The following is a 27,781-nucleotide window of genomic DNA, read 5'->3' as shown; positions in this document are numbered from 1 at the left end:
CAGTCTGCAGTGGTATGTCAGAGCCACACTAGGGAAATAACACATAAATGTTCTGCTCTTTCCACGATATTTTTTTTTTTGTCGTCTGTGGGGCTTGAACTATGGGCCTGGGCTCTGTCCCTCAGTTCTTCAGCTCAAGACTAGCACTCTACCATGTAAGCCACAGCATCACTTCCGGCTTTCTCTGCTTATGTGGTGCTGAGGAATTGAACCCAGGACCTCAGGCATGCAAGGCAAGCACTCTACCTTTGAGCCATCTTCCCAGCCCTCCACACTCTCTTTTCTCCTCCTCTCCTCTGGAGATGCCCCTGGGGTATATAGGATAGTGCTTGCTTGCTTCCCTCTGGAGCTGCCAACACTCAAACAGCCATATAACCCAGCAGTCCTGGGTACAGGCAGCCCTGGAATCCATTCCTGGATTGGTTTATCATTTCAGGCCAGGAGTCTGTGCAGAGGGCCCCCCTCAGCTCCGAACCCCAAATAGCAATAAGCTACACCTCAAAGCTACACAAAAAGCAGCTTCCCTCCAGAGCTTGACCCTCTTGTGGGTGAGTCCTCTGAGTTCTGGCAAAGAGTAGGCAGTCAGGGGACCTGAAGTGGCTGCATGTGACCCCAAGGTGCTTGGTTCTGACAGGGACTGTTACCTGATGAGAAGAGGATAGAGTCCTGCCAGGTAGTGACTTCCTAAAGGAAGGGCAATGGAGGGCCTGCACACAATCAGAAGCCCCTGTCAGTATTTATCCAGGTTGTACAAGGCCATCAGAATCATGAATAGTTCTCAACCAGGAAGGTTTGCTCCCCAATTGATACTGGCAATTTAGGTAGACATGGCTGCTCTTCAGGCCTGGGCAGGCACTGCTGACACCTAGTGTTCAGCGTTGGGAATGCAGGTAAACACCCTGCCCTGGCCATTAACGGAACACCCCACACCAATGCCTCCAGACTGCCAACTGGGAGCGTCCACCACAGACAAACCCTGTGTCCAGGGCTTACTCTCAATAGGTCACAGCAGACAATGCTGTTCTGCTATGCAGAAACTCAGGCCCAAGAGCAAATCATCCAGGTTCCACCGAAAGGTGCATCTTAAAGACATGGGGCGGCTCCCTATCAAGCCTTACCCCATTGCCCAGGACACAAGACACTGCAGCCAGGACCAGGGTCCTGACACGTAGAGGAAGGACCTGCAGTGTAGGGACCTGAGGCCCATATCCCAAACGGAGCCCACAAGGACAGGATCAGAATGGTGGCAACACAATCATCAGAACAACCTAATGTGGCTCATGATAATGTAAACCGGCTCATGTTCCTATGATGGGTAAACGGCTGACACCACATCCCCTTCCCAAAGTAGGCTGGGTGGGACATGAACTGAGCATAGCCAAGACTGTGGCCCCAGGATGGGCCAGTGGGGAGAAATGAACTACAACCTGCCGAAGCTCCTTCACCATGGCCGCACCAGTCCACCCCATGGGATTCTGACCTCGAGGCATTCCATCCCAACCCCAAAGGGTAGCTTTGTCTCACTGGCTCTCCAGCCACACACACACACACCCTCCCTGTTTTTTTTTGAATGAAATAGTGGGAGTGGGGATGAGCAAAAGGGAGAGTTAGAGAGTGGGGGCGGTAATTGTATTAACGTACTTTACACAGGTGAATGGATTACGTAGGTAACTTAATAAATCCCATGGAGAGATTCCCAAAGGAAAGAGCTCCAAGACAGCCACAAGAGCAAGCAGTTCCCCCACACGGGAAAAGGTATAAGGTCTGCCACCCGCCATGCAGGCCCTAGACAAACACCTCCCCACCTCTTGGCCAAGTTTCCACCCAGTATCTGTGTTACCTAGGTAACTTGCACACCTGACTGTGCCCAGTGCCTCTCAAGTCAGTGGGGGCCTCTCCACAGGTCACAACCCGGGGAGAGAGCCCTGTGGTCCTATCAGAGAAGACAAAGCCCTCCAACTTTCACTATAAAGCCCAAACCAAGCCTCAAAATCCAGAACCTGAAGCTGAGATGCAACTTGGGGGCATATAGGAATTGCCACAGGTGACAGAGGATTCAAGTGAGGCCAGGTAGAGTGGACAGGACCTAAAGTCTCATAAGGTGGACCAGAGGAGCCTAGTTGGGAGCAGTCTGAACTGCACTGGGCCAGACCTCAGTAGAGGAAAATGATCCTATCAGCCTTTGGCTCCCACCACCATCCAGCCAACACTTGCTGCCCCTTATGAGGAAAGCCTAGCTAACAGCCACATGGCCATATTCTCCACAAGCATGGAGGGGGCTTTTCCCTGTGGGGAAGCTGTAGAGCTTCCAGTGATGCCCCCAGAAGGCAATCCCCTGGTAGGTGGGAATCGGGCTCATTCATGGGTGGGTGTTGCTAAGGAAAGGTCACACAGTGCTGAAGGCATGCCCTTCATACTTACCTCCCAACCAGGGTGCCCGAGCCTGCCAGCCACAGCGGACCCTAAGCTACTCTGCCCTAAGCCCATGGCCAGGCCTAGATCCTGACATGGCACACTGGGGGAAGGCCAGAAAGGGGCCTCCCTTGGCTATCTGATGGTATCATTTCCCTCCAGAGTTCCTAGAATCTGGGCTTCTTCCTGATACCTGAGAGCCTGCAGTCCACCTCCTGCCTAAGAGGCCCATGTGAGCCCAGCACAGGACACGAACGACTCTGTCACAGAGGCACGTTTAGTGTGTCCTTGCCAGTACGGGGAGCACTGTGGTGTCAGGGCCGTGGGACAGCGCTGGACCAGACCTTTCCTCACAGCAGGATCACATGATCAAGCGTGTTACACGTGGTCCTGGCCGGTACAGGGAGCACTGCGGTGTCAGGGCTGCAGGACTGTGCAGGACCAGCCCTCTCCTCACAGCAAGGCTGGGCCTCAGGCCCCCATAGAATGAGCACCCAGGGAATCTGTGGCATGAGAAAGTGGAGGCCCTCTGAGTTCCACGATGGCGCCAGGCCCTCCTTGCAGTTCACCATGCCCATCCGCGCACGGGGGCACCAAAACTACCCCTGCAGCCCTCACTCTAGCATGCCTGAAATACCCATTTTGGAAGAGAAATGTCTGGCATGTCATAGCAAGTTCTGCACTCAGAAGCCCATCACTGACCCACAGCTCCTCTCATTTCTCACTATGTCAGAACAGCACCTGAGAGCACATCGTATGGTCTGCAGACTTAAACCCATCCTGCATGGCCTGCTGGCTTTCCAGTGCAGCCTACTGGCTCAGCATCGAGAGTGGGGAGTGAGGACCTTGCAGGAAAAGCAGGTCAATACACAGAGTGGGAGGGGCTCTAAAACAACACAGGCATCCAAGGAGGAAAGGCCGGGAGTCTTCCCACCACCTCAGGGTCTCTTGCTTCTTGACTTACTCCCTGGTTGGTGGAACTTCCCATGAATCCTTCCTCTGGAAGGTAAAATATGAAATGTAACTGTAGCAAATGTTTGACTCAGATTTAATGGAAACATTTGCTTATAAATCTAATTAAAATGTACTGTGAAATACTAGGGAACCCAGGGCTTTGTATGGTAAGAAAACCCTGTACCAGGGCTAGGAAGGTGGCTCAGTGGTAGAGCACTTGCCTTGCATGCAAGAGGCCCTGGGCTCGATTCCTTAGCACCACATAATCAGAAAAAAAAAAGCCGGAAGTGGCGCTATGGCTCAAGTGGTAGTGGTAGAGCGCTAGCCTTGAGCTGAAGAGCTGAGGGACAGCGCCCAGGTCCAGAGTTCAGGCCCACGACTGGACCAAAAAAAAAAACCCTGTACCAGTAAGGTTACACCATCTGCCCCAGAAATCAGCCTCAGACCTTCTTCTATCATGGTTGCTGGTAAGCACTTTCAATGTGAAATTCATTTCTCAATATGGGAGTTTTCAGTAAGTTCCAGGACAGCCTGTAAATTTAGTTAAAAAAAGAAAAAAAAGAAAAAAGAAAAGGAAGGAAGAGAAGGAGGGAAGGAAAAGAAGAAAAAGAAGAGAAAACTAATTTCAAGTCCTCCTTTATCTCCTTTCTTCTGTGTTTCTGGGATTTATTTCTCTCTCGCCTTTGGTTCTTTTGTTATGGATTGGCAGTTGGTACTGGGGTTTAAACAGAACCTCATGTTAGCTACTCAAGCATCCTACCACCTGAACCATCTCCCCAGCCCTTGTTGCTTTAGTCCCTTAAACTTGGCCTGGGCGCTGTCCCTCAGCAATTCAGCTCAAGGTGAGCGGTGAGTGCTCTGCCACTTGAGCCACAGCATCACGTACTTAGGCCTCCTGGTTTCCTCACTGTCATCGCTCACACTGAACAGTCTTCTGGCACTGTAGTGCCATAATGGTTTAAAATCCTGTGCATTCGGAGCCTCAGGAAGCGGCCTGCAAACCCAATGGGTGAACCAGTTTTCCCAGCATGGCCCTAATGCCTCTAAACCCTGGACTTGCAGAATGTTCAATGGAGTTAAGAGATTTCAGCTTTGTGGCTTCACCTCTGCATCTCAGTATTTACCTTCTAGTCTGATCCAGAGTTATGATTTATCCATCTTTCTGGAATAGAAAATGTCAGGAAATTTGGTTTGTATCTTTTACTTTTTCCATCATCTTGGTGGACTTTAAGCAGTTAAGTAAAAACTAGAGCCGGGCCGTGGCTTACGCCTGTCATACTAGCGACTCAGGAGGCTTGAGATCTGAGAATCGCAGTTCTAAGTCAGCATGGGCAGGAAAAGCTTTGAGGAGTATCTACAATTAACTGCCAGAAAACCAGAAATGGAGCTGAGGCTCAAAGTGGTAGAGTGCTCGCCTTGAGTGGGAAAGCTCTCAGGGACCCCGGGCCCTGCATTCAAGCCCAGAATCAACATCAAAAATAAATTTTAAAAATTTTTTTTTATTTTTTTGGGTCCGGTCGTGGAGCCTGAACTCTGGGCCTGGGCACTGTCCCTCAGCTCTTCAGCTCAAGGCTAGTGCTCTACCACTTGAGCCACAGCCCCACTTCTGGCTTTTTTCTTTTTGCTTATATGGTGCTGAGTAATCAAACCTAGGGCCTCAGGCATGCAAAGCAAGCGCTCTACCACTGAGCCACCTTCCCAGCCAAATTAAATTTTTTTTTAAAAAAAGAGTTGGGGGCTGGCAGCTTATGCCTATGATCCTAGCTACTCGGGAGACTGACATCTGAGGACTTCAGTTCAATAATCAACAAGAAACAAATCAGTCTGTGTGTGTGCCAGTCCTGGGACCTGAAGTCAGGACCTGAGAGCAGTCTTTGGGATTTCTTGCTGTAGGCTAGCACTCTATCCCTTGAGCCACTACTCTACTCACAACTTTTCTGTGGTCACTTGGAACTAAGAGTCTCATGGACTTTCCTGCCTGGGCTGACTTTGAACCCCAGTCCTCAGATCTCAGCCTCCTTAGTAGCTAGGATGACAAGCGTGAGCCACAGGCACCCAGGAATGAAATAATTTTTAAAAAGAAAAATCTTGGATGCCTAATTTGAACACAATTCCACATTTTTTTCTTTTTTTTTTGGTCCGGTCATGGGGCCTGAACTCTGGGCCTGGGTGCTATCCCTTAGCTCTTCAGCTCAAGGCTAGCGCTCTACCACTTGAGCCACAGCACTACTTCCAGCTTTTTTCTTTTTGTTTATGTGGTGCTGAGGAATCGAACCCAGGGCCTCATGCATGCAAGGCAAGAGCTCTACCACTGAGCCACCTTCCCAGCCCTTCCACACGTTTTTCATGACACACCTGCAATTTCCCACACACACAGCAGAGCAGAGGTCGCCCTGAGCTCTCTTGGAACAACAGCCTCCAGCCTCACTCCAGCTCAATGTGGTTCCCATAGGTTCCCACTGATGCTTTTAGCTGGCTTCCATTGACACACTGAACAACCTTGTATATAGGTCATTTAGCACCGGGAAGAAAACAACTATTAGACAAACACCTGACACTAGAACTACTGAGTCACAGCAAAAGACATCTGTTTGGATGGATTTTGCAAAAATGGCATTCCAGTTGTGTGTACTAGCACGGAACACAAATACAACTGCATTCAGAAGGTGTAGTTAAGTGAAAATGGAACTCAGTGCTGAGCTACTTGACTGCTAGGTGTGAGGGACTGGGGGTCGATGCCAATACCCACAGAGAAGATGGGATGGCAGATGAACTGACCTGTGGTGCATTGTTCTCTGTAAGACCTACCATATTGTAAGAGGGTTCACTGGACGCCTTTCCACACCTTTGTCCTGTGTCAGTAACTAATGGGGCTGTCTGGAGGCTCCAGCCTGTGTGTCTGTGGCAGGTCTGTCTGGAGTACTCAGCCTGTCTGTGTGTCTGTGGCAGGTCTGTCCTGATGTCCTGTGATGCATTAAGAGATCTCCAGTTTGCATTGATGGCTGACGGTTCTGCCTCCCACGTAGCACCATCCATTCTCCATAGCCACAGCCTCCAGCTTCCTCCTTGTGCAGCCAGCAGGCTTTGTGGGCCTTGGCTGACACCCCAGGCCTCAGAACTCCCCACAGGCCGCAGTGCTCCTGTGTCCTGTACCCATCCTCCCTGAGGGCCACAGAGCTCCCTGCGCCCAGCACCTGTCCTCCCCACCATGTGGGTGGCCCACCCTCATGGCTCTGCGGGGCACACGGGGCACGTGAGCATCCACCAGTCCCTGGTGTCGTCTCACACAGGCCCGACTCCACCCAGCCCTGTGTCGGCTCTGTGGTGCTCCCCCATCTGATTCAGCGCAGGGTTTGCACTAGCAGCACCTCCTGTGTGTCCTTGGCATGCATCCCTGACGTTCTGCACATCCCCGGTGTCCCGGGGTCTCCTGTGCCGGTGTCCAATGTCCAGGACAGGGTCTCCTACAGGCCAGCGCTGGTGCAGCAGCTTCGCAGCCAGAGGGACAAACCATCCATGGAGCACTAAGGAACACCGAACCCCTCCATGAAGCACTGAGCCTCTCCATGGAACATTGAGCTCCTCCAGGGAGCGCCGGCACCAGCGTGTCCACAGGCCTGCACAGCCAAGGAGCTCAGTAAGTATGCCTACCTCAGGGGGTGCCCTCGGGGCCTGGCTTCCAGTGCTCACTGTGCGGTTACTAAGCCTCGCTTCCTGCCTGGAGCCTCAGGCAGGTGTGCCCGGGTCCGCTAGACCCTGGTCCCAGCCCCTGCCGCTATCCAGTGGACAGCTCCTACACTAAGGCCAGGCAGGCCACAGGCCCCCGGTCAGGAAGCATTCTGTGTGCACTGACCCTGCGGGCCCTGCTCGTCAGCAGGCTCAACCATCGGAGCCACAGTGGTGTCTTCACAGAATCCCTGGTGCCGGGAAGCCGGTGGGCGGGCAGACCATCAGAGGCAGACAGACCATAAGAGGCAGTGGACAGACGATCAGAGGAGGTGGGCAGACCATCAGAGGCAGTGGGACAGTCAGAGGAGGTGGACTGACCATCAGAGGTGGCAGACAGACCTGCAGAGGTGGACAGACCATTAGAGATGGTGGACAAACCGTCAGAGGCGGTGGACAGACCTTCAGAAGAGGTGGACAGTCAGAGGCGGTGAGACCATCAGAGGAGGTGGGCAGACTGTTCGAGGCATTGGGACCATCAGAGGCGGGACTGTCAGAGGAGGTGGACAGACCATCAGAGGCGGCAGACCATCAGAGGAGGCGGGCAGACTGTCCAAAGCAGTGGGCAGTCCGTCAGAGGAGGTGGGACCGTCAGAGGCGGTGGGACCGTCAAGAGGAGGTGGACTGAGGAGCTGCCCAGAGGCCCCAGTGCGCTGCCCCCAGAGCCACCCAGCCTGCGGTACCACGCTCTTCGCAGAGCCACAGGTGAACAGGTCTGTGGTGGGCACGAGCCGCTCTTCACAATGATGGAGCCGGGACAGGAACCTAATGTCGGCACAGGACCTTCTGTGATCTCTCATGGTGGTGACACCACTCCCCAAGGCCTGGGAAGCACTAGAGACCCCGCTACCCAAGTCCTCCCTCCGCTGAAATCAGCGGTCCACTCTGGGCCTGACCATACCTCACCCTGCCCCTCAACAATCTGACAACCCAAGCATTCCTGCCACCAGAGGAGAAGCTGGGGAACTGCTCAGGCTTCCCTCCTAGGGTCTGAGAGCTGACGGTAGTAGTGAGCTCCAGAGCTGGCATACCTGGGTCACCAAGGCGGTGACCCATGCCTGGACCATGTGCTGTTGGAGCCGAGAGCCAAGTGCTAGGAGAGAAACCAGACCATCTCACTCACCAAAATTAACACACTGGGAAGTGAGGCCGTGCCTGAGAATCCTCAGTACTGTGGCTGAAGTAGGAGAGCACAAGCCGTGAGCACAGAGGCTCAGGGATGGTGCCCAGGCCCTGAGTTCAAGCCCCGGGACCGGCAAAACATAAAAGCTGCAAGGTAGCCGGGTGCTTGCAGCTCCACCTCTCATCCCAGCTATTAAGAAGACAGGACAGCTGTAATGAGCCAGCCCGGAAAGCTCATGCCACACTGTTCTCCAATTAGCCACCAAAAAGCTAGACATGGAGCTGTGGCTCAAGTGCCAGAGCCAGCCTTGAGCAAAACGAGCTGGGGCCCAGAGCCCCGGCCCGGGGTCCACATCACATGACAGCACTGTAACTAACTGAAGCTGAAGGTTTTATTGCACACATGCACACACACCCGGGCCCTGGGTCTACACCACATGACAGTGCTGTAACAGAGCTGAGGTTTTATTCCACACGCGTGTGCACACATACACACACCCAGGCCCTGGATCCACACCACATGACAGTGGTTTTATTCCACACGTGCACAAATGCACACGAGATTCTCCCGTCCCTCTCAGTGCACAGAGCCGAGATCTGTGCATGGGGCTCCAGAGTGGGCAGCACCTCCCCACCCGCGTCAGGTGGTCCTGTCACCAAGACCCGGTCCCGGGCCTCGGCACCGAGCCAGCCGGGGCCACAGCACAGTATGTGTGTGTGTGGGGGGGGGGGGTCCTCTGGCCCCAAGGCTGCCACTGTCCAGCCAAAGGACGGCGACTGAAGCCGGGCCCCCGCGGCTCACCTGTCATCCTAGCTACCCCGAGGCAGAGATCTGAGAATTGCGGTTCGAAGCCAGCCCTGGCAGAAAAGGCTAATGATCTCTAATGAACCACCAGAAAACGGGAAGTGGTGCTGTGGCTCAAGTGGTAGAGCACTAGCCTTGAGCTGAAGAGCTGAGGGACAGCGCCCAGATCAGAGTTCAAACCCCACGACCGACCCCAGGACCCCCCCAAAAAAGACAATGACTGAGGAAGAATGACGGGGTATCTGAACTCCACTGCTTCCCTGGCGGACGGGAAGTCGCCGGGCGCCGCGCCCCGCCGGCCTCCTAGTGTCATCCCCCGCTGGCCTCCAGGCCTCGACTTTCGCGCGCCCCGCCGGCCTCCGGGCCTCAGCCTCTGCGCTCAAAGCGCTGGCCGCTCACTCGGGCTGGCTTCCGGGTGGGTCCCGCCGCAGCGTCCCTCAAGACTCCGAGCTCCGAGCTCGCCGCCCCTCCCGCCCCGCCCTCCGGCCGGGCGAGCCAGCGGTCCACCGCGCCGCGCGTCCGGAGCGAGTCCGCCCCGCCCCGCCCCACCCCACCGCCCACTCAGGACGCGCGCTCCGGCAGAGCAGCAGCGAGCATCCGGCCGCGCCGGAAGACGGCAGCTGAGGTGCGGCCTCCCCGCAGAGCGTCCCCGGAAGGCCCGCGGTGCCTGGGAACCGCCGCCCCCGCGGGCGGAAGCGCCCGAGCCCGGCCGGAGAAGCCCGAGCCTCGGAGCCGGCGCGGCGCGGCGCGGCCGGGGCTGCGCAGGCGCAGAGAGCGGCCCGGACCGGAAGCGCCGGGTCGGGTCGGCGGCGGAAAAGTCCGAAGCGGCGGGGCGCCCGAGGCCGTTGCCAACCTCCGCGAGGAAGCCCCGGCTGCCGCCGCCGCGGCCGCGGAGCCCTCTTTCCACCCGGAGCCGCAGCCCCCTCGCGCGGGGAGCGAGTGAGCGGGGACAGGGAGCCCCGGGGCCGCAGCCGAGTGGCGGCCGAGCCCCCGGAGACCGGCGCGGGCGGAGGGGTCGCCGCCGCGGGGGCGGGGCGGCCGGGCGGGGCCGGGAACAGCCGAGCGCGGCCGAGCGCGGCCGAGCGGGCCCGAGGCGCGGCGCCGGGCCGGGCCGGGCTACGGGAGCCGAGGCGGGCCGCGCGGCAGGCGCGGAGCGGCGCGGCGGGCCGGGCGGGCGGCGGCGGCGGAGGAGGCCGCGGCCGCGGGTCCGAGGCGCGGGAGCGGCACCGGAGGCGGCGAGGGGCCGGGCGGCCGGGGTCCCGGGCCCCGCGGCGGCGGCGCGGCGGCGGCGGCAGGATGATCAAGCTGTTCTCGCTGAAGCAGCAGAAGAAGGAGGAGGAGTCGGCCGGCGGCACCAAGGGCAGCAGCAAGAAGGCGTCGGCGGCGCAGCTGCGGATCCAGAAGGGTAGGGGTCGGGTGGACGTAGGGGCCGCGGGCAGGGGCAGGCCGGGCCCGGGTCCGGGCCGCGGGCCGGGGTCGATGCGGCGGTCGGCCGGGGGTGTCCTGACAGCAGGCCGGGGAGCGTCCGGGGAGGAAGGCCGTGGAAAGCCCGGGAGCCGACACAGACTGTGGGGAAGGAAATGGAGAGCGCGAGGGTGATGTCTGATCGGGGAGCCTGGGACTTAAGCGCCCTAGGGGGATAGATGGAGGAGGAAGGAACGGTGGATAGTAGAGACTGAAAGCAGCAGACTATGGTGCTGGAAACTTTATAGAGTGGGGCAGGAGAGGGGACTTGCAAGTGTGAGGGAGAACAGGGGAACCAGAGTTGGAGTGACACTCAGATTAGTGTAAGGGGTGGTACAGGGCACGCAGAGGAGGATCTTTAGTGCAGGTCATGATTGGTGAACCTGAGGTTAGAGATTTCCAGGTGATGTTGAAGACCAGGGGACACGGCAATGGGGCACTTCAAAGCCGGTTAGGAAAAAATGGGGGCTATGGATTTAGGAGTTAGGATTCATTCAGGAGAATGAAGCTGTAACTGATGGATGTCAGGGGGGACTTACACAGAAGAGCCCACTTACAGTGCCGAGAGCATGAAGTGAGGAGTGAGTAAAGAGATATGGAACAGAACCCCTCAGATCCGAGAGGAAGAGGAAGCCATGAAGGCTGTGGTGACACTTAACCAGAGCTTGTCCTTTTTCTCACTTGCTCTTTCTTTCTTTCCCTCTGTCTGGCCCCTTTCTCTTCTTATAAACATAGACATAAACGAGCTGAACCTGCCCAAGACGTGTGACATCAGCTTCTCTGACCCAGACGACCTCCTCAACTTCAAGCTGGTTATCTGTCCTGATGAGGTAAGAGCAGACCTAGCATGGCTCCCAGGAACAGACCAGGGATGGCCTCCCTGGGCTGAGGGGAGATCTTCATGCCCAGTAGGATTGGGCTCTGATGTCTTTTTTTTCCCCCTGTTCTCCTTGCAGGGCTTCTATAAGAGTGGGAAATTTGTGTTCAGTTTTAAGGTGAGTCCCAAGTAGGCAGAGATGGCTCAGCAGACCATGGAGGCCGTACCAGGCTTCCTTGCCTACCTACCAACCTTCTTTTTCTTTTCCTGGATCCAGGTGGGCCAGGGTTATCCACATGACCCCCCCAAGGTGAAGTGTGAGACGATGGTTTATCACCCCAACATTGACCTCGAGGGCAATGTTTGCCTCAACATCCTCAGGTTAGGTCACTGGCTCTCCCCATTCCTTGCGTGCAAGACCCTCTAAACCTGTAAACACTGCTTTAGGCTCTGTCCCTTCCCTCCCTCCCTCGCTCATGTGGTCTGTGTTACTCTGTGCCTTCCTATCCCAGTTTTTTCCCTGCTCAGTATATTCCCTCTACTTTCTGCCATCCATACTCTCCCATCCTAAACCTGATCTGTTTAGTACTAGCTTACCAATCACCAAACCAAACTAACCAGGATATTCTCTACCTACAGAGAGGACTGGAAGCCAGTCCTTACGATAAACTCCATAATATATGGCCTGCAGTATCTCTTCTTGGTGAGTAGGAAGGGGCTGATGAAAGTGGGAGAGGTTTGCCAGCTGCCTCTGAGGCCAGCTGACCCCACTTATGCTGACCACAGGAGCCCAATCCCGAAGACCCGTTGAACAAGGAGGCTGCCGAGGTCCTTCAAAACAACCGGCGGCTGTTTGAGCAGAATGTGCAGCGCTCCATGAGAGGTGGCTACATCGGGTCCACCTACTTCGAGCGCTGCCTGAAATAGGGTTGGCGCATATCTGCCCCTGCCAGGGTCACCAGCCCGGGCATCCCCTGCAAATATTTATTGGGGGCCACGGGTGGGGTTTGGGGGCCAGTGGGGGAATCCCTGCATTGGTCTTGCCACTCCTCCCTGCTACTTACCCCTAGTTATTTTTTTTTTTAACCACCATGTGATTATGGTCGGCGCTGCCTTTCCCCGACCTGCTCAGCGATGGGAAATGAATTGGCTTGTCTAGCCCCCCTCCTCTCCGCTGGGTGCTATCCAGCCGCCCGCTCTGGGCTGTGGGGTGGGTGGGCTAGGGGTCTGGGTAAGCTGGGCCTCAGAAACCCACCCCTCCATCACTGGAGGTCCCACCAGGCTATTAAAGGGGAATGTTACTGCATGGACTCTGCGTCTTCTGTGGGCGGGGACGGTCAGGGCTGGGGTGAGGGATGGGACGGGTGGTCAGGCTGCGGCTCGCTCGCTTGGATGAAAGGCAAAGCCAGGGTCTGATACCCCTGCCAGCGGGCAGCCTCCCCAGCACGGGGGATCCTGGGTAGTGTTGCCCCCTGCCTACCACGCCTGGGCTCGCAGAGCGACATTCAAGAAGTGCTCTCGACAGAAGGGGTCCGAGGAGGAATTGTTCTGGCCCAAGTCTGAGGGCCGGGGGGCGTAGACGGAAGGCGAGCCACGCCCACGGAAGCTACGACTCGGCGTTCCTCCGCTCCTCTCCGCTGGGCGGGACCGGGTCGTCCGCCGGCAGTGCGCATGCACTCGGGCTCGCGCGCGTGCGTGGTCCTACCACTTCCCAGCGTTCCAGGTGGGGGCGGGACGGGTGACGTCAGGCGGTTTAAGCCGGAAACGGCGGTCGCTTTGGCGGCTATCGGAGGGGCTGCCAGTGGGTTCGCCGCGGATCCGAGCAAGACCCGGAAGCGGAAAGACGTGCGTTTCCCCGTCGCAGCTCCGGTGAGTGACTTGCTGGGCCTCCGGTTCCGAGCGAGCGGCGGCTTCCCTTTGGCTAGGATGTCTAGTGCTGCGCCCTTCCGGGAGCCCGTCTTCGTTGTTGACGGGGACCCCGGCCGCTCTCACCTCCCGCCTGGGTGCTGAGGAGCCCTGCGCTCCCCTCCCGCAGGCCGGTGCTCGTCGCCACCGCCACGTCCGGGGTGCACGGGGTGCCAGCTGCCGCGAGGCAGGCTCAGCGCTCAGGACCCCACTTCCTGTTGACGTTCGGAGCCTCGGCCTGCTTCGTCCGAGCCCCACAGCCCGGTGGCCCCAGACCCTGCGCTCGCCCAGCGCCGGTCCGGCTGCACCCCAGCGTACTCTAGGGGCACGCCCCTGGCTCTTGGAACCAGCGAAATGGGGTTTTCCTGCTATATCCCCAGAGCTGCCCACGTCCCTCAGGCTCAGAGCCTCCTGTCCCTGCCTACCTGAGTAACCTCGCTCTACCTGTTGATCTTTCTAGGACACGCCCCAGAGCTCGGCCTCACATTTCTTAGGCCCGAAAGCAAAGCACCTTACACCACCACCATGGACCTGTTGTTTGGGCGCCGGAAGACGCCAGAAGAGTTACTGCGGCAGAACCAGCGGGCACTGAACCGAGCAATGAGGGAGCTGGATCGAGAGCGACAGAAGCTAGAGACCCAGGAGAAGAAAATCATTGCAGACATCAAAAAGATGGCCAAGCAGGGCCAGATGGTGAGTGTGGGCGGTCAGGGGCTCTGACGCAGGGAATGGTGTCACTTAGCTGGATGCTGCTGTGATGGTGAACAAGATGAGCATGGCTTCCAGTTTCGATGTCTGAGGCTGCCTCCAAAGAAGTGCTGTCGACCAGCAACAAGACTTGACAATGACAGTGACCTAAAGTTATAGAAATCTGGGAGAACAAGTGAGCTCTGATGGATGGACAGGGACCAAACAGTTCAGAGGCATGGGACACAGTAGGAACTGAAATCTACAGTAAGGAGGCTGGTAAGGTGGGTGGAGCCAGATACCAGTGGCTTGCACCTATATCCCTTGCCACTCAGGTGGAGATCTAGATGAAAGTTGCCAACTACAAACCTGACCTTTTTTTTTTTTTTGCCAGTCTTGGGGCTTCAACTCAGGGCCTGGGCCCTGTCCTTAGCTTTCTTTTGCTTTGCATTCTACCACTGAAGCCACAGCACCACTTCTGGTTTTTTCTATTTATGTAGTACTGAGGAATCGAACCCAGGACTTCATGGCTTGCTAGGCAATTACTCTACCGCTAAGCCACATTCCCAGCTCAAATCCAAGATTCTTCAATTATCCAGCAAAAAATGTGAAAGCACAAGTGGCTCATGCTTGTAATCCTAGCTACTTAAGACTGAGATCTGAGTATCATGGTTCAAAGCCAGTCCAGCCACAAAAGCCCATGTCTCATCTCCAATTAAGCACCAAAAGCCAGAAGTGGAGCTGTGGCTCAAGTAGGAGAACCCTAGCCTTGAGCACAAAAGCCCAGTGTCCAGAGAACTAAGACTGGCACCAAAAGAGGAAGGAGGGAGGTCTAAGTGGAGATGTGGCAAAATGGTAGAGTACCATCCTTGAAAGTATGGGGCCTGGGGGCTGGGAAGGTGGCTCAGTGGTAGAGTGCTTGTCTTGCATGCTTGAACCCCTGGGTTCGATTCCTCAGCACCACATAAGCAAAACAAAAGAAAAAAGCCAGAAGTGGCGCTGTGACTCAGGTGGTAGAGCGCTAGCCTTGAGCTGAAGAGCTCAGGGACAGCGCCCAGGCCCAGAATTCAGGCCCACTACCGGACCCCCCCCCCAAAAAAAAAAAAAAAAAAAAAAAGTATGAGGCCTGGGAATGTAGCTTAGTGGTAGAATGCTTAGCATGCTTGAAACCCTGGGTTCTCAGTACCACAAACAAACCAGAAGCAGAGCTGTGGCTCAAGTGGTATATAGTACAAGCCAAGTTATGAGGCCTGGAATTGAATCAGTACTCACACAGAGATGAGCAGTAAGGAAAACAAATTAAGATGGGTGACAGAACCTTTAGTGAATCTGAACAGCTAGGCAGAGGATGTGCAAGGAAAAAAGGATCTTTAATATTTTTTTTTTTGTATTCCTGCAAATTGGAACCAGGACCTGTGCACTAAGCAAGCGCTCTTTTGAGTAAAATCTACAGCAAGGGCACTCCTTTGGTACTCACACTAGTACCTAAACTCGAGGTTTTGTACTGTTTTCATTCAAGGCTGGCAGTCTCCCACTGGAGCCATACCTACACTTCCAGCCTTTTGCTGGTTAAGTCTCTTGGACTGGTATGCCCTGACTGACTTGCAGTCCTAAGCCTCAACTCTCAACCTTCTGAGTGTTTAGAAGTCCAGGCAGTGAGTGATTCTACATGGGGAAGGAAAAAGACCTGTAAGAGTGACCCTGGGCCTCCTTTTGTATTTAAAGGTCAGTGACAAAACACATTGAGATGTCTGGAAATAGCAGGAATAGAACTTAATCTCACAGCTTTATCCTTATACTCTGTCCACTCTCCATTCTCCAGGATGCTGTACGCATTATGGCAAAAGACCTTGTGCGCACCCGGCGCTATGTACGCAAGTTTGTGTTAATGCGAGCCAACATCCAGGCTGTCTCTCTCAAGATTCAGACACTCAAGTCTAACAATTCTATGGCACAAGCCATGAAGGGTGTTACCAAGGCTATGGGTACTATGAACAGACAGGTAAGGAATGTATGTGTGCCTCCCATTCCCTAGTCTTTACCTTCAGTTAACTCACCACCCCCTACTTCCAGCTGAAATTGCCACAGATCCAGAAGATTATGATGGAGTTTGAGCGGCAGGCAGAGATTATGGACATGAAGGAAGAAATGATGAATGATGCTATAGATGATGCCATGGGTGATGAAGAGGATGAAGAGGAGAGGTTGTGGGGAAAGGCGGGAAAAAGGGATGTTTTCCCAGCCCTGGGATAGGGATGTTTGCATAGCCCTGATGGAGTTCCTCCTCTTCCCTAGTGATGCTGTTGTGTCCCAAGTCCTGGATGAGCTGGGACTGAGCCTGACTGATGAGCTGTCAAGTGAGTACTGCTAGCAAACTTGTACTTTTTTCCCCCTTGTTACAGCGCAATCCTTCTTCCTCTCCCTAAACTATCACTCTCCCTGCAGACCTTCCCTCCACTGGAGGATCACTCAGTGTAGCTGCTGGTGGGAAAAAAGCGGAGGCCACAGCCTCAGCTCTGGCTGATGCTGATGCAGACCTGGAAGAGAGACTCAAGAATCTGCGAAGGGACTGACCAACCCACCCACCCCCTGGGATGGATAGAATGCCCAGTTTCTACTCCAACCCCACTCAATAAAAGATTGGACGCTAACTTCCCTAGCCTTTTACTACATTGTCTTCGATACCCAAATTCCAATGTGATTTAGTGCTTGGAGCAGGGACGTGCAAGCCTGGCCTTAAAACGCTAGCCTCTGGGGCTGAAGTCAATGTTTTACTCTCCATCACTGCTCCGGTTAATGTCTTAACATGGCTTGACCTAGTGAAGAATTAAGGATACAACAAAGGATGGAAAGCCAAAGGGAATAGCCAGCCCAACTTGGACATCTCACTGAAGGTGAACCAGGAGAATAGAAGGAAAGTCTCAGTGCAAAAGGCATGGGAAACACCAAGGGTGGAAACAAAGTACAGTGGGGCACTCTGTCAGCTCAGGCCTCTGGTATGTATACCACCTTCCACCCTGCAAGACCCTTCCTCTCCCAGGAAAGGGTCAGTGGATGATATTCTTCCACATTCCCTTGGCATCGAGAAGGCTTCAGGTGGTCTGAAGTGGGGGGGGAGGAGTAATTGGACAAGGATGAGTAGATGCAGAGACCAGGTCTCAGGACCAGAGCCCACAACCAGGAGAGGCCTGAGCAACCGGTGAAATTTTTATTAAATCCACAGAAGTAAAAACCATTTTGTGAGACTGAGGGAAGAGGACACCAGGGAGGAGATCAGGTCACCTGGGGGTGGGGGGAGGACAAACGTGGGGTGACAGAAGAGACCAGAGCCAATTTGGCTTCAGGGGCCCTCACCAGGGCCACCAGACAGCTCCTGGGAACTTAGGTTAGCACTGGGCAGACTCAGCGGCGGGGGCTCCACCAACACAGCAGAGAACTTGGTGTCACCGAAGGCATCATTCATGCGTGTCTCGAAAAAACGCTGTAGGCCGATGATGGACTGCACATCCGCCTTGTCCTGAGCCAGGCAGGGAGGCGCGTTGAGTGGGTAGGTCCTGCTCCTGACTCTCCCTCCCACTTTCAGTCCAACACCCCCCCACGGGTGGCACAGCTTACCTCAGTCAACTTGTTGAACTGCTTGAACATGCGGCCCACATCCTGGGCAAACTCCTGTGGAGAACTGTAAGGGGGTGACAGCTTCTCTTGGAGGCGGGCACGGATCAGGGTTAGGTCCAGGGTGCCACCAGGCTGCTCCTGTGTGCAGGCAGACACACAATGAGGCTAAGGCCAGCATTTGCCCCTCCTCTCATGTCTGTTCTGGCACTCACCAGGGAGAAGGTAGAATCAGTAACCAGCTGGTGTAGAGGGCGGCAGGGCTCATGGCAGAACAGCGCCAGCAGGACACGTTCACATTTCTATGAACAGGTACAAGGAGATGTCAGAGCTGCAGAGAGGAATTCTGCCACAAGGCCAAACACACCAAAGTCTGGCCTACTCACCCGCTGGTTGGCTGGTGAGAGCTTGGCCACTACACCAGTGCTGTCCCCACCATCCAAGCTAAGGCTGCCATCCTCCTCCTTCAGGTCAGGAAGCACATGGCAGAGTGAGCAGCTCCACTCCTCCCTAGGGCATAAAGTGACCGAAAGTACAGGTCTATGCTCAGCCCACCCATCCCTGCCCAGAACCCACCCACCCAGCCTTGCACACACCCTGGCACATCCTGTAGGGCAGGGAGATGGCAGTCAAGGTGGAAGCAAAACTCGCACTGGTTACACATGACCAAGTCTCCTGGCTTCTGGCAGACACGGCAGATGGTGGCGCTATCATCGAGGGCACCTGGGCCACCAGCAGGGGCTGAAGGGCCCTCAGGAGCCACCACCTCTAGGCCAGAGCTAGTACTGCCACTCGGGGAGGCCAAGCGGGGGCCCTCGGGGCCAGGGCCCTCCGTCAGAGCCATGAGCACAGGCTTGGTCTCAGGACCCTCAGTGGCAGTGGGTGGGGCTCCAATGGCAGCCTCTGTCTCCTCCTCCTGGCAAGGCAATCAGATTTCATGTAGTAGGAGTTCATTATCTAGTGAGCATTATCCTTCAAACTCGGTCCCTTAGGGCAAGCTCACCTTAACAATGGCCATGGCAGGCAGGGGAGAGGCACCAGGAGCCCCTGGGGGCACAGCCCCTGACTGACCAGCTGCTGCAGCACCTCTCTCAATGACAATGAGGTTGTAGTCCTCAGTGGTGCTGCCGGGAAAGACTTTGAAGACTGGTGGCTGGCTATCAGCTGTAAGGTCCAGGTCTAGGCGTTCAAGGCTCACCCGGGGCACCTTGCGCATGAGGCCACTCACCTCACCCTCAGCTGTGCGGGACGACCTATAGACAGACCTTGGCATGAGTGCCCCCATCCCTATCCTTCCAATTACTTGCCACCCCAGGGGAATGCCACACTCACCGCTTCATGCCTGACACATGAGGCTCTGCACTTGAGTAGGGATCATCTGCTCAGAAACGACAAGTAGATAGGGGTATGGCTCAAATACTTGATCAAGGAAGCAAGTTAGAATAGACACTGGGCAATCACTGGGAACCTCCCACTTACCAGTCTGAGCTACACTTACCTGACCCAAAACCATAGCCTTCCTGTATCTCCGTAGGCTATAGACAGAACAAAGCAGATAACCTCAGTAAGGCAGACACACCCCATGGAACTGTTCTCTGCTGCTACCTGGGTCCTCTAGCCTGCTTACCTGGCTGCTGCCAGAGCCTTGCTTACTCAGGGGTCCGGGGGCTCGTGGTGGAGCCATGGGTGGAGGACCTGTGGAGTTGGTACCAGGACGCTCAGCCACAATCTTGCCTAAAGGAAGAGAAAGGCCTAAGTAAACACAACACCTGGGGTGGAAAAACAAGTAAGAGCAAAAGCAAAGGAGTAAGACCCACCAAAGGCTTCTGCACTCTTGGTCCAGGCATTGAGGTCCCACTGAAACTTCATCTCACCGTGTGGCTCCACAGGATCCACAATCATTTTAAGGGCTCGATGCAGCTGGAAATAGATCTGGTGGGGAGAGCAGGTGGGTCAAAGTACAATGAACAAGAGGCCCAATGATGCTGAAGAAACCTGCTCCAGGCCCATCACCACATACCAGCTTCTTGGAAAGCAGTAGGGCAGTGCTGTTGTCACTTTCCAGAGCCCAAGAGGCAAACCGCAGAATGTGCTCCTGATGCTTCTGGATCTTGGTCATGGTCCAGTGCTGCCGCTCCAGGCGTTCCTGCTGCCCCTCAGTCACCTTCTGCAGGCCAGGGGAACAAAGTGAGCAAAGGCAGATGACCTCTGGAATCTGCCTCTATCTGGATGGCATCAACCAGGAAAAAGGGCCCAGGCACCACCCCACCTGATATGCATGACCCACCTGGGCATCGTTGACCAGCACACGACCTCGCTTGTTCAACTCCTTCATGATCTGCAGGATGGCCATCTTGACATCAACCTGCACACGCTTCTGCACATCAGACACCTGGCGAATCCTAGGACACAGGGCAAGTCAGGCCAGGAAGTCCTGCCCCAGGCCACCTCACAGCCCTGGCACCCACACTTACGAGCTGCGAACCTCCTTGGTACTCTTCTGCAGTGTAGCATGTTTGTCCCCAAGGCGCTTCACCAGTGAAGCTAGCAGCTTACGCTGGTTCCTCACTGCATCCTCCAGGAACTGATACCTGAAAGCAAATGTGAACCTGCATGCAAGGGCCAGGAAGAATTGGCACCATACACCAACTGTGACTCAGGACATAACTCACTGGTGGTCCTTATGGGCATTGAGCTGGCAGTCCCGACAGGTGAGGGTATCACAGCTCTCACAGAATAGCACAAGGGGTTCATGCTTGTGCACATTGCAATAGACGGTACGTTCACCATCCCGAGACTTGGCTGGCCCTGAAGTGGGAAACATCAAGATGCACCTTTGAACTTAGCCACCACACATGGTAGATAATTTGGTAGATAATTTGGGACTCATTTCCTGTCTGTTCATTATATTAAACCTTAGCCTGCCTACTGGAAAGATATAGCAATGGCAGCTTGTTCCCAGAACCCTCTAAAATGGCCAAAAGTCTATTCTACTTTCTGAGAGAAAATGTAAAAGGAGTAAGCACAACAGAACAGTCTGTTAAGATAACACCCTCCTTGCCGTTCCCTGAAAACCTGTCCAGGAAGGTGCAGTGCTACCTGCCTATAAACCATATGCCAATTAGCCTTCTCCTCTGCTTATGGCAATCTTCCCTGCCCCATAGTAAGAAAATGCCTTAGTCTCTCATTACACAAGCCACAGTTTCCACAGCCTTCTTCAGACTGGAATGCAAGGTATCACACTGGGGTCCTCAGAATGACAGAAGAGCCCCTTCTTTCTCCAGTTAACCAGCAAAATGCAGAAAGCAAAGCTGTGGTCTAAGTGCTATGGAGCTAGCCTTAAGGAAAACATGAAGGGATAACACCTAGCCCTGAGAGTTCAAGCTCTAGTACCCACACAAAAAAACAAGCTGGCTGGGCATGGCAGTCTCTTTCATCACAAATACTACATGAACAACTAAATGCTAACTATACTACTGAACATGGGCATTAGCTTCCCCAATGCAACCCACTTGCGCAACTCTGGAAAGTAGGATTTCTGTAAATCTCCCTGTGCATCCATCCTGGTTCTTTAAAGCTGATAAGCCACCATCCTTCATTACAATCTATCTTCTAGGGCTGGGAAGGTGGCTCAGTGGTAGAGCTCTTGCCTTGCATGCATGAGGCCCTGGGTTCGATTGCTCAGCACCACATAAGAAAAAAAGCCGGAAGTGGTGCTGTGGCTCAAGTGGTAGAGCGCTAGCCTTGAGCTGAAGAGCTGAGGGACAGCACCCAGGCCCAGAGTTCAGGCCCCATAATTGAACCCAAAAAACAAAAACAAAAACAAAAAAACAATATCTTCTAGGCCAAGAAACTGTAATATCAAGGCAGTTCATGAAACACAATGGTTCATGCCTGTAACCTCAGATACTCAGAAGGCAGAAATTAGAGAACAGCTTGGGATAGGAAAATTTACCAAGATTCCTCCCAACTCAACCAACTATATAAGACTATGGTCTAGGGCTGAGCTCAAGCAAAAAAAAAACCCTGATATCCTACTCCAAAAGTCATTAAACAAAATGAGTGGGGTGCCGGGCTCACACCCGTAATCCCTACTCAGGAAGGATTCAAAAGCCAGCCTCAGCAGGAAGTCTGCGAGACTCTTATCTCCAATTAACCTCCAGAAAATGGGAGGTATCACATTGGCTCAAGTGGTAGAGCGCTAGCCTTGAGTTGAAGAGCTGAGGGACAGCGCCCAGGCCCAGAGTTCAGGCCCCACCACCGGACCCAAAAAAAAATCTGGAGTAACTCAAATAGTAGAGACTGTGTGCAGCAAGCATTAAGGTTGTGAGTTAAACTGCCAGTACCACCAAAAACAGAAGAGTTAAAAGATCATGGGGGCTTGAATTCAGGGCCTGGGGGCTCTACTACTTTGAGTTACAGTATCACGTGATTTTCTGATGGTAAGTGGGAGATAAAAGTCTCACTTTCTTGTCTGGGCTGGCTTTGAACCCAGATCCTTAGGTCTCAGCCTCTTGAGGGGCTGGGAAGGTGGCTCAGTGGTAGAGTGTTTGCCTGGCATGCATGAGGCCCTGGGTACAATTCCTCAGCACCACATAAGCAGAAAAAACCAGAAATGGTGCTGTGGCTCAAGTGGTAGAGCGCTTGCCTTGAGTATTCCAGGACTGGCCATATCAAGGTTGATCAGATGCTGTAATGAATGCTGATCCATAAAACCTGTCCTGACACCCATGGCTCATACCTGTAACCCTAGCTACTCAGGAGATTGAGATCTTAGGATAACAGTAAAAAATCAGCCAGCCATGGCAATAAAATTGGTGTAACTCATCTCCAATTCAGCCAGAATTGAAGTGTGGCTCAAGTGATAAACCATTTCAGAAAAAAAAATAAAAGCTCAGGACAGTAGTGCCCAGGCCCCAAACACAAACACATTCTTTCTCTCTCTCTCTCTCAACCTGTCCCAGGCTGGGTTCCAATGGTTTGTGGCTGTACTCTTAACTATGCAGAAGGTTGTAATCAGAGGATTGCTGTTCAAAGCAAGTGAGTGCAGACAAATCTGAGACTCTTAATCTCCAGTTAGACTCTCCAAAATAAAATAGATAAAAGTGAAACTGTATCAAGTAGTACTCTTGAGAGGAAAAAAAGGGGGGGGGGGGCTGGGAATATGACTTAGTGGTAGATGCTTCTCTAGCATGCATGATACACCCTGAGTTCGATTCCTCAGTACCACATACGCAGAAAAAGTTGGAAATGATGCTGCGGGCTCAAGTGGTACAGCAAAAGCTCAGGGACAGTGCCAAGGCCCTGAGTTCAAACCACAGGATCAGCAAAAACAAAAACAAAGGGACTGGCATGTGCATATGTGAGCACATGCGTGCACACACGGAAAAAAAAGTGGCCCATCCCAGGGGGTGTTCAAGTAGCACTGAAATAGACCTCCCCGTAATACTACAACCCCCACCCCCCAAAGTAAGGGGTCCTAGCCAGGCACCGGTGGCTCAAACTGCAGTCCTGTGAAACACTTAAGGGTCAGAGTTTAAAACCAAAACAGGCAGAAGAAAGTCCAGCAAACTGTTACACACACACACACACACACACACACACACACACACACACACACACACACACACACACACACACACACCCCTGAGGCTCCAGTTAGTGGTACAGTGCTTCCCTGAGCAAAAGAGCTCAGGAACACTCAAGGCCAAATTCAAGATCTCCCCAGGATTGGCACAAAAATCTGTCCCAGAAGCCTCATTTCCCAGGCCACATACCAGGGAACCCAAAAACCAGCAGTTCCGGCATCGCATTATCTTTCACTAGCTGCATATGCTAAACCTTTCACACCCACAATGCTATGCACCCTTCGTGGCAGGCTGAGGACCACTATGCTTCCAGATCCATGTCCATGCTGCCCAAATAATGCCCCAAACAAAGCACTCTAAAGCTCCAGCATTCACTTCTGAATTCCGCGCTCCAGCCCTCCTGACGGTATCCCTTATTAAAATCACAGAGACACTTCGCATGCACACCTCCAAAACACGCCAATTAAAAGGGGACTCCTAGATCCTGCCGTCACATACCGGTGGAGCGCACGGTGTGGTCCTTGGTGTACTTCACCCGCTGGTGCGCCTCCACACACGTCTCGCACAGCGGCTCGGAGCACTCCACGCAGTAGCTGGTGGCGGGAGCGTTATCCTCACAGCTAGTGCAGCACTGTCGAGAGAGGAGACGCTCAAGCTGGGGTCACAAAGCGGGGCTCCGCGGGGCGCGATCGCGGGCACGCGGAAGGACCACGCACCTGGTTGGCATCCTGGGCGTCGGAGGCGGCCTTGCCCCCGCTGTCGCGCATGAAGTAGTTCTCGACGATGTCTTTCAAGAAGCATTGCTGCTTGCACACGGGACAGTCCACCACTGCGGGGGGCGGGGGCCGGTGAGGCTAGCGCAAGGGGGCCGGGCTGGGCCTCGGCCGGCCCGCCTCCCTCCCCAGCCCACTCTCCCCTAACGTGAGCCAGGTGCCGCTCGCCACAGCCCGGCGCCGGCCCCGCCGCCGCGTCGGGGACCGCCCCCCCCAGCCCCGCCCGGGCGCCGGCCCGCGGGGGGGAGGGGCCCAGAGCGCCGCACTCACCGGCGCCGTCGCCCGCCGCGCCGCCGTCCCCCGCGCTGTTGGCCGCGGCCGGTGCCGCGGGCCCCAGGCAAGCGCTGCAGGCCGAGTGTAGACAGGGCAACAGCCGCGGTTCCCGCTCGGGCCGCAGGCGCTCCCGGCACACGCCGCAGTGCTCCAGCAGCTCCAGCGCCTCGCCGCCGCCCGCCGCGGGCGACGCCGCCGAGGCCGAGGCAGCGGCGGAGCCCGCGGCTGAAGAGGCGGCGGCGCGCTTTTCGCCGCCCGCCGAGGTCTCGCCCGGGCCCGGGCTGCCCGCAGCGGCCGAGGCCGCCGCCGAGGAGGCCGCCGCCGCCGAGGCCGCCATTCACACGCCGCCGGGGGCGCCCAGAGGGGGAGGAGGGGGCGCAGTGCCTGCTGCGCAGGCGCAGTCGTGCTCGCCGTCAACGGCTGGGCCGCGGCCGCCGCGAGGCCGAACACCGCCACGCGTTTCCTGGGTCGCCGCTGGCAGCGCGTGGGGTGCTCCAGACACTGCGCCGACTGCTGCTGCCGGCTCGCCTCCCGACGGCGGCGTCCGCAGGTCCGCAGCCGCCACCGATTGTATCCGAACAGGACTGGCACACGACCGCTCACCCGCGCGCCCGCTCGCAGAAAGAGCCGCGGCCTGGGGGCGGGACAGAAATAACTGGCGCCGCCGCGCACGCGCGTTGGGCGCTGCACGCCCGGGGGCGGAGCCCACAACGGCAGCCTCCGGCAGGGCAGAGAGTACGCACGCGTTGGCGGGCGGCCACCCACCCCGGACCACCCCACCCTCCACGCGGGTAGCGGTGGGGAAGGGGGCGGGGGGCGGGGGAGAGAAACGTCTCGGCCGCTAACGAAGGCGTGAGGTGGAGGGGTGCACCGGGCCACGCACCCGCCGAAGCGCCTAGGTGCGCGCGCATGCGTAGTGCAAACCTCTAGTCCCTTCCCGCCCCTTTTGCCGGCGCACCGCCAATCCCCGGGAAGGGGCGGGGCCCGTGTGGGCGGGGCCAGGTCGAGGCACGCACTCAGCCCCGGCGGGAGGCGCGGGACTCGGAGCAAGTTTCCTCTGGGCGCTCAGCGCTCCTAGTCGCTGCACCCGTGAGCCAGGGCGGCGTGAGCGTGGAGTCCCGCCCAGTCCCCCCAAAACCTCACCTACTGTCGACCAGGCTCTAACGTGGGCTGGAGGCCTGTCTGGGAAGGATCCGCTTTCCGGAAGCCCGCATCTGTCCCGGGAAAGGGTGGCCCGCGCGGAAGGACCTGCGGGGAGGGCCCCGGTCTGGAGACACTCCCGGGAGTCCGGGGTGGGTGCGGTGGGGTGAGCCCCTGCGGAGGAGGCGGAACGGGAGCGGGAGCAGAGGGCAGCTTTCCCCCGCCCCCACCCCGTTTGCCCAGGCCTAGGCGGCCGGGGGCGGGGGGGGGGGACGAGGGGCGGGCGGGGGGCGGGGCCCACTCGGGCCGCGGCTCACCCCAGGGCCTTTGTTCCCCATGGAGCTGGGGGCCGCCAGGCTCTGTCCCGCCCCGGCCTTTGTTCCTCGCCCGGGGCCATTGCAGTGAAGCCTGGGTGAGGTGCTGGTCCTCCCAAGGTGCGGCGCACTCCCCGCGCCGGGACGCGGGGTGGCCGGGCTCGGCGTGCCCCTACCCCGCAAAGGTCACCAGCCGCATCCCAGCAGGGGGTGGGAGGGGACAGGGATCCTGGCCCGCGGGCTCCGACGCAAACACCCGCAGAGAGTAGAGCAGAAAACAGTGCCAACACCCCAAGGCCTGGGAGATGTTCGAGGGAGCTCGGCGTGACCCCCCTCCAGTCTACACCCAGGCTGGCTTTCCCTTTGACATTAACCGCTGACCTCCGGACTTGAGTGCTTATCCCAGCCCGCACTCTGTACTCTGCAGAATGATCTTAGTAGGTCCCATTCCTTGTCCTGGACCCCATCTTCATCCCCGGCGGGCGGGAAGCAGCCCCAAGGGCAGGGCCTGGTGGCATTTTTTCATCACCAGGCAACTCGGTGATGCTGGTCCCCTGGCTAGATGGGAAAGCGAGGTGCAAAGACCACCCTGAGAGAACGGCCTCCACAGGCATCTGGCAGATGCCAGAAACATCTAGACAATGGTGGTGAGGAGCCATGTCATCTAGAAGGGTGTATATATATATATATATATATGTATATGTGTGTGTGTGTGTGTGTATATATGTGTATATATATATATGTGTGTGTATATATATATATATATATATATATATATGGCAAGACATAAGGCTTCTCTTTAGAGTTTGTTGTGCTGTGCTCTCTTCCTACTGCCTCCCTCTTGCCTCCCTCTCAGGCGTTCTCTCTGACCTGAGTGTCTCCTAATATGATGGAAAGACGGTGGGCTAACATACCACTGACCACCTGCCAAGGACGTCCTGGTGGACTCCTTTTTTGTTGTTGCTTTTCGTGTGTGTGTGTGTGTGTGTGTGTGTGTGTGTGTGTGTGTGTATGCTCACGCCCTTTATGAGGACTTGAACTCGGCCTGGGTACTGGCTCTGCGCTCTTTTTTTTTTCTTTGGTCGGTCGTGGGGCTTGAACTCTGGACTTGGGCACTGTCCCTCAGCTCTTCAGCTCAAGGTGAGCACTCTACCACTTGAGCCACAGCACCACTTCTGGTTTTCTGGTGGTTTATTGGAGATAAGAGTCTCACGGACTTTCCTGCCCCGGCTGGCTTTGAACCGTAATCCTCATATCTCAGCCTTCAGAGTAGCTAGGATTACAGGCTTGAGCCTCCAGCGCTCGGCTAGCCCTGAGCTCTTTTTGCTCAAGATCATCGCTGTACCACTTTGAGCCACAATTCCACTTCTGGTTTTTGATTGGTTAATTGTAGATTAAGGGTCTCATGGGGACTTTTATACCCTGGCTGGCTTGGTTGGTTGGTTGTTTTTGCTTTGTTTTTGGTCCTGGGGTTTGAACTCTGGGCCTGGGCACTGTCCCTCAGTTCTTGAGCTCAAGCTGAGCTCTCTACCACTTGAGCCATAGCTCCACTTCCGGTTTTCTGGTGGTTAATTGGAGATAAGTCTCTCTCGGACTTAACTGCCAAGGTTGGCTTTGAACCATAATCCTCACATCTTCTCCTCGTGTGTAGCTAGGATTTAGGTGCCACCAGCACCTGGCACTTATTTTGTTGCCAGTCCTGGGGCTTGAACTCAGGGTCTGGGCACTGTCACTGAGTTTTTGCTCAAGGCTAATACCCTACCATTTGAGTCACAGCTCCACTTGTTTTTTTCTGTGTATGTGATACTGAGGAATCAAACCCAGGACTCCATGCATGCTAGGCAAGCATTCTACCACTAAACCACATTCCTAAAGCCAGGCTGGCTTTGAACTGCTAGTCTTAGATCTCAGCCTCCGGAGTAGCTAGGATTACAGACTTGAGCCACCAGCACCCAGAATATGGGTTTATCCCTGAGAAAGAAGATTAACCTTATGGTTAGTTTCTTTATTTTAAGTTCTTAAATTTTATTGTAAAGGTAATGTACAGAGGTGACAGTTACATAAGTCAGGTAATGAGTACATTTCCTTTGCAACAATGTCACCCCTCCCTCATTGTCTCCCAGTTTCTTTTCTCTTTTTCTTCTTTTTTTGGTGGTCAAGGAACTTGAACTTGAGGCCTGGGCATTGCC

The 27,781-nt window shown here is 55.5% G+C and overlaps 4 protein-coding genes across 4 annotated transcripts in view; 2 read left to right on the top strand and 2 right to left on the bottom strand.

Annotated features, from left to right (window-relative positions):
• Positions 1 to 9,410, bottom strand: part of LOC138812418 (NACHT, LRR and PYD domains-containing protein 7-like) — a 38,628-nt gene extending 29,218 nt beyond the window's left edge. The window contains exon 1 of the mRNA XM_070000369.1: positions 9,017 to 9,410. The gene's annotated coding sequence lies outside the window, so the exon portion shown is untranslated. The remainder of the gene's footprint in view (positions 1 to 9,016) is intronic.
• A 385-nt stretch (positions 9,411 to 9,795) lies between these two features.
• Ube2m (ubiquitin conjugating enzyme E2 M) lies at positions 9,796 to 12,606 on the top strand. Its single transcript, XM_070000803.1, has 6 exons — positions 9,796 to 10,424; positions 11,219 to 11,313; positions 11,440 to 11,478; positions 11,578 to 11,681; positions 11,940 to 12,003; positions 12,087 to 12,606. The coding sequence occupies exons 1-6, from the start codon at positions 10,316 to 10,318 to the stop codon at positions 12,225 to 12,227; spliced, it is 552 nt and encodes a 183-aa protein (XP_069856904.1). The 5' UTR covers positions 9,796 to 10,315; the 3' UTR covers positions 12,228 to 12,606.
• A 423-nt stretch (positions 12,607 to 13,029) lies between these two features.
• Chmp2a (charged multivesicular body protein 2A) lies at positions 13,030 to 16,543 on the top strand. The gene is made up of 6 exons (XM_070000798.1): positions 13,030 to 13,169; positions 13,666 to 13,898; positions 15,715 to 15,894; positions 15,966 to 16,096; positions 16,188 to 16,249; positions 16,338 to 16,543. Exons 2-6 carry the CDS (start codon positions 13,731 to 13,733, stop codon positions 16,463 to 16,465), a joined length of 669 nt encoding a protein of 222 aa, XP_069856899.1. The 5' UTR covers positions 13,030 to 13,169; positions 13,666 to 13,730; the 3' UTR covers positions 16,466 to 16,543.
• A 505-nt stretch (positions 16,544 to 17,048) lies between these two features.
• On the bottom strand, positions 17,049 to 24,759 carry Trim28 (tripartite motif containing 28). The gene is made up of 17 exons (XM_070000706.1): positions 24,136 to 24,759; positions 23,809 to 23,921; positions 23,591 to 23,723; positions 20,177 to 20,312; positions 19,979 to 20,095; positions 19,792 to 19,906; positions 19,525 to 19,671; positions 19,322 to 19,436; positions 19,132 to 19,238; positions 19,003 to 19,039; positions 18,837 to 18,882; positions 18,508 to 18,757; positions 18,101 to 18,420; positions 17,891 to 18,014; positions 17,720 to 17,806; positions 17,508 to 17,645; positions 17,049 to 17,409 (listed from the first exon to the last, which is right to left on the bottom strand). Exons 1-17 carry the CDS (start codon positions 24,473 to 24,475, stop codon positions 17,233 to 17,235), a joined length of 2,502 nt encoding a protein of 833 aa, XP_069856807.1. The 5' UTR covers positions 24,476 to 24,759; the 3' UTR covers positions 17,049 to 17,232.
• Between the last annotated feature and the right edge of the window lie 3,022 nt (positions 24,760 to 27,781).

The sequence above is a fragment of the Dipodomys merriami genome, unplaced genomic scaffold (genome assembly GCF_024711535.1).
Source record: "Dipodomys merriami isolate MVZ:Mamm:240054 unplaced genomic scaffold, mDipMer1.0.p SCAF_57, whole genome shotgun sequence".
NCBI lineage: Eukaryota > Metazoa > Chordata > Mammalia > Rodentia > Heteromyidae > Dipodomys > Dipodomys merriami.
The sequence above is the reverse complement of the archived record's forward strand: the minus strand, read 5'-3'. Positions and strand labels throughout refer to the sequence as shown.